The sequence below is a fragment of the Thamnophis elegans genome, chromosome 12 (assembly GCF_009769535.1).
Source record: "Thamnophis elegans isolate rThaEle1 chromosome 12, rThaEle1.pri, whole genome shotgun sequence".
NCBI classification, from domain to species: Eukaryota; Metazoa; Chordata; class Lepidosauria; order Squamata; family Colubridae; genus Thamnophis; species Thamnophis elegans.
In genome coordinates, this window is record NC_045552.1 from 41,111,061 (window position 1) to 41,121,960 (window position 10,900).

General features: G+C 47.7%; 1 protein-coding gene across 1 annotated transcript; it reads right to left on the reverse strand.

Moving 5' to 3' along the window:
* Positions 1-907: 907 nt before the first annotated feature.
* Positions 908-10,900, reverse strand: RAB39B (RAB39B, member RAS oncogene family). The gene is made up of 2 exons (XM_032227144.1): positions 9,965-10,900; positions 908-2,740 (listed from the first exon to the last, which is right to left on the reverse strand). The coding sequence occupies exons 1-2, from the start codon at positions 10,177-10,179 to the stop codon at positions 2,314-2,316; spliced, it is 642 nt and encodes a 213-aa protein (XP_032083035.1). The 5' UTR covers positions 10,180-10,900; the 3' UTR covers positions 908-2,313.

Below are 10,900 nucleotides of genomic sequence, written 5' to 3' on the forward strand. Positions count from 1 at the left end.
TTCCTTTTTATTTTGAAAACACTGATTTTCCTCTAAGAATTCCAGGTTGTGTCATAAGTGCCCTTGCTTAACTAATCTAGCTTGCTTTCTTAAAGCAACGCTTAAATCAGAGATCTTCAAACTTGGCAACTTTAAGACTTGTGGACTTCAACTCCCAGAATTCAGAGCTGGCTGGAGAATTCTGAGAGTTGAATTCCACGAGTCTTAAAGTTGCCAAGTTTAAGGATCCCTGGCTTAAATGATTGATATGTTCAGAAGGGAAAGAAAGGCCTTTAAAACTACAACGCTTGCAAGTTAACTGACTTGCAAAAACAATGGTTGCTTTGCATCCCTTCTGCCTCGCGTATCTTACCATGCATCCTCTTCCTTCTCAGCTGGGACTCGCAGGAAATGCCGCGTGCAAAGAGCAGGAAGCATGGTTTCAATACTACTTCAAACTTTAATCAATCTTGGCTTTTTCCAGAGGAAAATTAGAACATCCTGGATTAAATTGTACCCTCTCCCCTCTCACACACACACATCACCCCCCCCCCTCTTCCTATCGCTTATTATAGGAATGCAACTTTCCAAGTGGTCCAAGCAACCTTCAACATTTCATTAAGCAATGTGGTGGATAATGAACTGGACTTAGATCAGGGTGATCTAATGAGGTGATCATGGGGTGATCAGCGTCTCGCTGTGAGACTTTGGGCCAGTTAACTTCCCAGCACCAATCTACTTCAAAGGTTTGAGCCATGGTGGTGCAGTGGTTAGAGTGCAGTACTGCAGGCTACTTCTGCTGACTGCCAGCTGCCTGCAATTTGGCAGTTCGAATCTCACCAGGCTCAAGGTTGACTCAGCCTTCCAAGGTGGGTAAAATAAGGACCCAGATTGTTGAGGGCAAGAGGCTGACTCTGTAAACCGCTTAGAAAGGGCTGTAAAACACTGAAGCGGTATATAAGTGTATTGCTATTGCTAATTATGCAAAAAGATTCTTCAGTTTGAATCAGCATCAGTTGCACTCACAATAATTTGCCAGAGAAGGGTACACACAGTGCAGTGTATAAGTCTAAGTGCTATTGCTAAGTGCTATTGCTATTTGTGGTATTGGGAAAGAGAACCCACATAAGTGTACTGGGACTCCCCGAGAAAAGATAGAATATAAATGCAATCATGTATTTTAATAACCATTATTAGTAATAAATCAATAGGGTTACCTCTTCTTGCAGAAATCTAACAACTGAGATGCCAATTCCTTCAGATCTTGGATGAAAGACCCAGCAAGAACTGAAAGATTTCTTCAAACTGGACATGGTTTAAGTGACAGGGAGAGGGAATCATTAAATACATAGGTTATACTCATCACTGTGTAATTCTAACATTAATTTAAATGGAAAGCATTGCACACCTGACTCGTAGAACTCAGTTAGAAAGTCTCTTGGGAATCCTTTCAGGATTGAGAATCAGGATGGGTACTGTAATGGTTGAAGTGCTGGGCTAGGACTGGGGACACCCAGGGTCTTTCAGGTGCCCCTCAACCATGGATGACTTTGACCACTCATCAACTTCCTTTCTGGGGCTGCTTTTCTGGAGAAAAATAGGGGGAAGGGAAGCACGGTGTACCCTTAGGCTTTTGAAGAAAGAACCAATAAATATTAAGCTTACCCATTCAACTGGTGAGTTCTTTCCAGATTAATGGTGGAACCTGAACTATCAAATTCCCGGAAGCTTTTGAAACATCAACATTGGAAGTAATAAAGTAAGGGTCATCTTCTGGCTTCAATTTTAGTGGCTCCGCAATGTTTTAACTTGTTTAATTTCTATTGCAGCAAGCCTTTTATTATCATTATTCTTTCAGCCATGGTGATCATTAAAAGGTAGCAAGCAGATGATTTCTGGAGAAGCCATGATTTTTCTCTCTTTCCCTTGTTCCTGTTCTAAACACGCTTCCTAATTGTAGGCGACTTGGACTATGGCTTCAAAAGAAAAAGAAAAGAAGAAAAAAGAAGAAAAGCAAAAAGCAATGAGAGATGAATCTATTTAAACCAGGGTACATAAAACCCATTGATGGTGACTATCCCTACCCCGTTTTTCCAGACTCCTCTGGCCTTATCTCTACCACATTAACATGCATCTGGATTGATTCGTACATGGTGGGGGGTTTATAGTCTCCTCGTGGCTTTTGTCCTCCAGCAGTCCAAGCGCCGGTGCTTTGCCTCGGGAACTGCACCTTCTCTGCCTTCCCACCAAGTTTGTGGAGTAGAATGGAACCGGTTGGGGCTACTCAAGAGTCAGCCTCCTTCCTCCTCGCATTTGGGGGGGGGGACTTCCCGGTTAGCACAGGCACCTCCTATCTGACTTCACCACTTCTTCCGAAGAATGCACCACGTTGGGCACAAAGCCGCTCTTGACCCCTTCCCAGCCCTCCTGGATGCTTATCTCCCCCCTTTTCACGAGTTCATAGATGTCTCGAGTCAGGTCAGTGAAGGCCTTCTCCACGTTAATGGCATCCCGTGCCGAGGTCTCAATGTACTTCATGTCGTAGGCGAGGGCCAGTTTCTCGGCCTCATGTCGGGTGACTTGCCGCTGCGTGTCCAGGTCGCACTTGTGGCCCACTAAAACAAAGACAATCTGATAAGGCTGGACATGGGCCTTGGTCTCCTCCAGCCACTCATGGACATTCTGGAAGGACCTCCGGTTGGTAATGTCAAAGAGGAGCAGGCCACCGACAGAATTTCTATAGTAGGCTCGCGTAATGGATCTGGAAGAGAGCAAAGACCCAAGAGAGGAGGAAAGGTCATCCAAGGGAATTAAAATGCAAGCACCAAATCATAGCTATTTCTCACCTCGTGGGTATAGATACAAATCGATCCAAAAGATGGCTTCCTGTATGAATAGAATCCAAGCCAGATTCCTCTGGGCTTAACGTGAGGTTCGGGCCCAGCCACTATGGCAATAAAATGATTTGTGGTTTATATTGTGTATAGAGATCAACCGTGGCTTGTTCAACAAGCTGGTTATACAAGCCCTGGCTTACTATGCTGAGTAAACTCAGCCATTCCAGTTTATATAAATTGCATGCATGGTTTAGCACTGTGATGGTGTTGTGTGGAAACGTCACTCGTGCTCATCAGGGCCACACTCCAGGAAAGCCAAACCTCTGAGTTCTGGGGTGCATGTGCACCTGACAATCAGCTGGCCAGGGTGCATGCACAGACCGGTTTTCTGCACTGCCAGGTGGGCAAAGCATAGCTGATCATTGCACATGCCTGCGCCCCAGAAATCTGAAAGACAGGCAAGGCTGTGCGTGACGGGCAACGTAGCTTCACGTGCCACATTGGCCACACGTGCCATAGGTTCACCATCATGGGTTTAGCATGTTGCACAAATCCAACCAGTTGGTGCTCATTTAACTGATTAATGCTGCATTTCAAAGACTATCGCAGAGAGAATGCACTGTTTTGAAGAACAGTTTCTACAAGGGCATTATAGGATAGTCCTCGACTTACAACCTTTATCAAGCTTTCAAAGTTATCATGACACTGAAAAAATGTGACTTAGCAGCAATCCTATACTTGCAACCAACATAGCTCCACAGTCACGACCCCAATTTGGTTGCTTGGCATCGGGCATGTATTTACAATGGTTGCAACAATGGTGGGATTCAAAAATGTTTACTACCGGTTCTGTGGGTGTGGCTTAGCTTGATGGGCGTGGCTTGGTTGGCATGGTAGGGGAAGGATACTGCAAAATCCCCATTCCCTCCCCACTCCAGGGGAAGGATACTGCAAAATTCCCATTCCCTTCCCACTCCAGGGGAAGGATACTGTAAAATCTCCATTCCCTCCCCACTCCAGGGGAAGGTTACTGCAAAATCCCTATTTCCTGCTGATCAGCTGGGACTCGGGAGGCAGAGAATAGATGGGGCAGGGCCAGCCAGAAGTGGGATTTACCGGTTCTCTGAACTACTCAAAAGTTCCGCTATCGGTTCTCCAGAACTGGTCAGAACCTGCTGAATGCGAACCTCTGGGTTGCAACATCCTGGGATCATATGATCACCACTTATGACCTCCTCAGCTGGCTTCCAAGCAAAGTCAAAGGGAAAAGCTGGATGTGCTTGATAACTGCAATGACTGAATGGCAAAGAGGCTGTAAAATTGGGCATGACTCAACAACCACCTTGCTTAACAACAGAAATCAAGAAATTCTGGTCTCCATTGTGGTCATAAGTCGAGGACTACCTTGCCACCCATTCATGACAAGTTTCACACACTGTGATAAACACAATCTGTTTTCAGAGCACAGTGTCTAAATCAAGTTATTGTGGTCAGCAAAACAAGGTTCCTGATTGGACATGATCCTACCAGAATAAGGTACAGGTAAAGGTTCCCCTAGCACATGCGTGCTAGTCATTCCCGACTCTAGGGGGTGGTGCTCATTTCTGTTTGAAAGCCCAAGAGCCAGCGCTGTCCGCAGACATCTCTGTGGTCATGTGACTGGCATGACTAAATGCCGAAGGTGTACAGAACGCTGTTACTTTCCCCTACCAAAGGTGGTTCCTCTTTTTCTACTTGAAAAAGCACCCTTGGGACCAAGCTGCCAATACTCTTCCTGTCCTGTACCCTCAAAGTCTTACATTTGCTTCCATAGAATGGCTTGCATGATTCTGATGTTTGTAAGTATAGACACACAGGTAAAGGAGCCCCTCGCACATATGTGCTGGTCATTCCCGACACTAGTGGGCAGTGCTCATCTCCGTTTCAATGCCGAAGAGCCAGCACTGTCTGAAAAACGTCTCCGTGGTCATGTGGCCAGCATGACTAAACGCCGAAGACGCATAGAACGCTGTTACTTTCCCCTACCAAAGGTGGTTTCTCTTTTTCTACTTGCTTTTTTATGTGCTTTCGAACTGCTAGGTTGGCAGAAGCTGGGACAAGTATTGGGAGCTCACACCATTATGCGGTGCTAGGGATTCAAACTGCCAAACTTCTCATCGACAAGCTCAGCGGCTTAGCCACTGAGCCACTGCGACCCAGTCAGAATAAGTTAAGAGAACACAATATTAGTAGGTATTGGCTGCTATATGTAATACTTTGCCTGAGAGCATGGAACATTTTGAATTAACCACCCAGCAGAATTCACACATGCTAGGCAACATGTAGTTGATTTGCCTGCTGTTCAGTCTGATCTTAATACAGCCAGAATGGTTTAAAGTTTTACTTAAGCCATTGTGTAGCCACAATGGCTGGGGTCCCAGAACACGATGAGCACATTGTGGCTTAGAATGTTGAACCCCTCTGTAACTGGGTTCATGCATCACAGTGAATCATAATTGTAATAAATCCATGACATGGCTGAATCTTTTAGCAGGCTATATTTATAGCTAATCTTTTAGCTATAAATCAAAACAGTTGGACTCAAAACAACTTAAATCAGAAACAAAAAAAGAATGCCCACATTTTGACCTAGGTTGATGTGAATCCAGTTATCAAGATAGACTAGGATTAGTCAGGCACAAATTTGTATCCTCCATTCTGCAACATAGCTCTTTCATAACATTCATGTTGTGGATGTCAAACAAGGAAACCTTGAATTCTTTCCTTCCAAGATTGTAAAAGTTAAATCCATATTTCCTTCCTTTCTTCTCAAGTTTGCACATTTTCTTTGCTTTCGATATTACTTTCCAACTCTATACATCAAATTGTTCTCATGAAAGGTTCATGGAAGGTCCTATTGCTGTGCCGCAGTTCTACCACCATTCTTGGTTGAACTGAAAAGTTTAGCTGATAAGAAAGGTATAAAGTAGGTTAGATTTCCTAGGTAGGGTCAGTAAATGGCACCATATCCCAAAGGCGCTTTTTCAAAAAGGCAACTGGACATTGTATTTCCTAAGAACTTTGTTCCTTAGAACTTTGTTTTTAGGACTTAGTCCTTTCCTAAGGATTTTGTTTTTCCTAACAAAGTTCAGGACTTTATTGAAAAGGTACCTTTGGGATAACCATGACCTGAATGGCTGAGAACCTCCATAGACAATGGCACCAGATGTTCAGATTGTGTTTGTGGAGGCAAATATGTCTCTGAACATGAATAGCTCTGTCCAGGTGATTGCTCTACAAAAGACCATTAATGGGACTTCAAATGTCATGCCTATTGCTGTAGTCCAGCCAACCACCAACCAAGCATCCTTTTGCCAATGGATTTCTTGCTGAACATCTGGACGAGAGTGTTCCCTGGGCTTCCTGCTGAGGATGGAGCCTATAATAACTCATCTCTTTAGGTTTCCTGTTCTGTAGACAGGCTACCAACCCTCTGTCTTCTTCAGTTGAAGGATTTTCTTTGGATCTTGCAGACACTAACATGCTTCTGATTCACTCTGGCTGATATGCGAAGATACCATCTCCTCTATTTGGTGGCATCTTGAACTGACCAGGGATAGAAGGTCCATTCTTAGCACCATTCTGTCTTCATGGAATACACACAAACCCTTTGTTGCCTCTCCTCAATCCTCCTAGACAGATTCAGGAGTGCCCTACTGTTTTGTAGGTTAGCATGTTATTGGGAGTGGGGCTGTTAAGTCAAAAGGGAGCAGTCATGAAAACCCTAAGAACCAATGACAAGTCCCAGGAGGAGAAACTGTTGCAGCCTGCCAGTGGCCAGCACACCTGGCAGCAGAGTTTGGACAGTGGGGAGGTTGGTGAGGAACATGGGCCAGTCCTGGGGTTGAGGAAAGCTCATACAAGGCTCTGCATCAGAGGCAGAGAGGGAGCTGGACAGCAGCAAGGCAGAAGAACAGCTGGAGCCTGTTCCCAGTGTGCGCATGCGCAGAGCTGCCAGAAGACAAGAACAACTAAGAAAGCAGGGTTGACTTGGGAGTAAAGCCACACCTTGGAGGTGATTGGCCCCTCCCATAGGAAACAAAAGAGGAGCAAACAGGGAGTGGGCTTTTGCACCAAGCAATTCATTCCTTCAGTGGTTTCAAGAGTGGAAAGTTCTGTTTATTACTATAAGAGACTCTGTGCCAAGTGTTGCCTTGCCTTGCGTTTGGAAACTGGTTATCTGGCAGCTCTCCAAGCGAGATAAGGTTCATGTGGATAAACATTCCTCTGAAAGACTGTTTGCTAAGCCTTGCTGACTGTGAATGAAAGGAATTCACAGTCGTGTAAGTAAAAGAGGTTTTGCCGGGACCAAGACTTTGCTTCTTGTTTTGTAAGGAAGCCTGGATCAGAACAGAAACAGTGGATAACTGGATCGCGTCATGTAGCTCAGGTAAATATCCCTCCCTTGTGTAAGATGTCAGCTGCTGCGGGACAGGAAGTCTGAATTTCAGCCTCCTTGCTCATCCATTCGAGTGTTCTCCAGGGCCAGAATAAAGCAATGAATATCACCCATGCCTCAAGCATCTTCATCTTGTGACCTCTTTTCGATAGCATTGAAACTGAAGAGAAAGCACAGGTCAGTTTTTCTGATAAATGGGCCACCATGACATAGATCCATGGGGCTATCTCTATCTTGCTGGCTTCTGAAAGAGACAGGAGTCGTCTGTACCAGTTCTTCAGAATTTAAGGCAGAGGTCTTCAAACTTAGCAACTTTTAAGACTTGTGGACTTCAACTACCAGAATTCTCCAGCCAGCAGAGCTGTAAAGAGTCCTACAGTAGTCTGCCAAAGTCCTTCGAGATAAGGCTGATAAGCACCCACCTTTATCTTCCTTGAAACATTGCCAAAGACTTAATTGCCAATTAGCTTGCAGAGCCCTTGTCCAAGTCTTCCCCAGACTCCATGTTCCTCCTCAACCTCCTCGCTGTCCGACTCTGCTGCCAGTTCCGCAGGCCACGGAAGCAGTCAGCGTGAGCTAAAATGGACTCCAGAGGATGGTAGAGGACAGGAAGGCCTGAAGGAATGTTGTCCACGGGGTTGCGATGTGTCGGACACAACTTTGCAACTATCAACAACAACATGAGCCTTCTGCCAGACAAGTAAATTTCTCAATTGCACGTCAAATGCCTAGAGAGCCAAATTTGAAGTCATATCTTGAATGAAGGCTGGCACTTTCCTCCACCTTTCTTCTCTGCTTTTTGGTTTTCAAGATGGAGCCAAGAGAAGGCAGCATGTCCTCCCTAGAAGATAGGGCTAAAAACAGAAGAGTTTTCTCCATGGGAGAAAATATCGCTAGAAGAGGCGGCATCCATCATTTCCCTTCTGGTATCTCTAGCTTTGTGACCCAAGAATATTAAGCATTACCTGTCTGGCACAAAAACAACGACAAGGCTTTGGGCATGGAGCTCTTGATGGAGGAATCATGGCACCTTCACCTTGGGAAGATTTAGTTTGAATTTGTGCATTTACTTTCCACTTTCCCCCCCTATTTTTAGAATTCAGGGCAGAGGGATGTGGTGGCTCAGTGGCTAAGACTTGTCAATCAGAAGGTCAGCAGTTTGGCGATTCAAATCCCTAATGCTGACATCTGAATCTTTTCTCCCTTATCTGTTTACATTTCTGTTTACATTTTTCTATCCACATATTTTTGGTCGAGTCCAATCAATATGACCGTCTTGCTCTTTGTTTGAAAATATATATACATATATATTTACAACTGGTAACCCCAACATGGTAGAACATCAGTAAAAGCAAAAAATACAGCTTGATGTTAAAAATGTGCATTTCAGCTATTATCTAAAAATACACAGCTGTTTCAGTAGCTGGTAGCAGCTGGTTGATATTGTCTGGGTTCTGAAATTAGATAGAATTCAGTCTGATTAGTACATGGTAGAGATTCCCACAGGAAATTCCAGGTTTTAGGCTGGATTGGGACACAGTGGATAGGACGCTGAGCTTGTCGATCAGAAAGGCCAGCAGTTCGGCGGTTCAAATCCCTAGCACCGCGTTATGGAGTGAGCTCCTGTTACTTGTCTCAGCTTCTGCCAACTTAGCAGTTCGAAAGCACGTAAAAATGCAAGTAGAAAAATAGGAAACACCTTTGGTGGGAAGGTCACAGCGTTCTGTGTGCTTTCGGCATTTAGTCATGCTGGCCACATGACCACAGAGACACCTTCAGACAGCATTGGCTCTTCGGCTTTGAAACGGAGATGAGCACTTCCCCCTAGAGTCGGGAAGGACTAGCACAGATGTGCGAGGGGATCTTTCTTTACCTAGAATTCAGGGCAGGTTTTTCTTTTTCATTCACACAACTTTCCTGGAAGGTAGGTTAGGCTGAGAAAACGACTGACCTAAGGTCACCCAAAGAGTTTCCAGGACTGAGGCTGGATCTGAACCTGGGTCTGCCCAGTTCTAATGCAACCCTTTAACCATGGCCTCTGTAAGTGAAGTCCATGGTGGCTAGAACTTGGATTCCCAAACTGTTGATGAGGCCCCCCAAACAAGAAGGAGAAGACAAGGGACAGGAACAAGCTTGTCTTGAGAACTAGCTGCATCAAAACCTTAAGAAAAGAGGGACACAGTTTGGACTCTCCCCCCTCTCCAGTCTGGAGACCCTTCTCTACATGGTGGGAGAGACTCCTTTCTTGGAAAACAGGTAAGATTGCGGAGGTGGTGCAGTGGTTAGAATGCAGTACTGCAAGCTGCTTCTGCTGATTTTGGCAGTTCAAATCTCACCGGCTCAAGGTTGACTCAGCCTTCCATTCTTCTGAGGTGGGTAAAATGAGGACCCCTATTGTTGGGGAAAACAGGCTGACTCTATAAACCGCTTAGAGAGGGCTATAAAAGCACTGTGAAGCCATATATTGCTGCTTCCTGCCACAGATTTTGTCTTGGAGGTGGGGGGGATTAAATCTGATCAAAGAGCATCCAACTCCCTACCGACTCAATAAAGATGCCCCTCCCCCAGGGCAAGACCCGGCCCAGTGGGGTCTTCCCTCCTTCCTTCGGCCTCTCCCTTTAAGCCAAGGGAACCCCACACACGCAGCACCTCCCCCCCCCCCAAGGGCCGACCCTGGACCAAGGCCGCCATGCCTCCCATCCCTGCTCACCTGAACCTCTCCTGGCCGGCGGTGTCCCAGATCTGCAGCTTGATCCGTTTGCCGGGCTCGATCTCCACCAGGCGCGAGAAGAAATCCACGCCCACGGTGGGGTCGGAGACCTGGGCGAAGCGGCCTTCGGTGAAGCGGCGGATGAGGCAGGACTTGCCCACCGTCGAGTCCCCAATGACGATCAGGCGGAACTGGTAGAGCCAAATGGCCTCCATCGTCCCTCGGGGACGGGCGGGGGGAGAGCCTTCGCGGCTGCCGCTCCTGCAGGGGCGGCTCGGGGGGCGGCCGGCGCGGAGGAGCCAAGCGGGGGCGGTCAGACCCGGGCCCAACCCGGGAGGCTGCTAGTGCTCTGGGCGGCCTTCCTTCGCCTGGGAGGGGGGGCGCCTGCTTCTCCCAGATTCTCGCGGGGGAAGGACGGGGTCTTGGGCGCTCCAAGCGGGCGAGCTTCGAGGGGAAGCCCGGCCGAGAGAGGGGGGGTCTGGCTGCCCCAGGGATGCTGTCCTCCCCTCTGCCTGGAGGGGGAGTGGGGGTTCCCACGTTCAGCCCCGCAGCCCTTCCCGCGAAGCTGCTGCCCACTCGCAACCCGCGCGGGAGGTGGGGGGAGCCAAGGCGCTCTCAGCAAGGCTGCCCGGCCGGCCGGAGCCTCGGCGAGACGCCGCTGAGCCGCTGTCGCCGAGTCCCGGGCCGCGACGCGCGTCGGAAGGCGGTCCGGGGGGCGGGAAGCATGCTCCGCCGGAGGCGCTGAGCGAGGACCGCTGCCTTTTTTTGCGCGTCAAGGTCTTCGGGCCCGCGAGCGGGGCGGGCAGGTTGGGGAGCGGCGGGCCAGGCGGCTCTCGGGGCTGCTTCCCACGACCCCCTTCCCCGCGTCAAGCGAGTCAACGGGCACCTTTGCCGCCACCGGCCTCCCGAAGATGCTCTAAAGATGCTCTAAAGATG

What these genes read in the sequence shown, in the direction of transcription:
- RAB39B (XM_032227144.1), bottom strand. Translation starts at nt 10,179, where the DNA reads ATGGAGGCCATTTGGCTCTACCAGTTCCGCCTGATCGTCATTGGGGAC. An exon ending in GCCGGCCAGGAGAGGTTCAG is followed by an intron (nt 2,741 to 9,964) that starts GTGAGCAGGGAT and finishes GCTCTCTTCCAG; the next exon opens with ATCCATTACGCGAGCCTACT.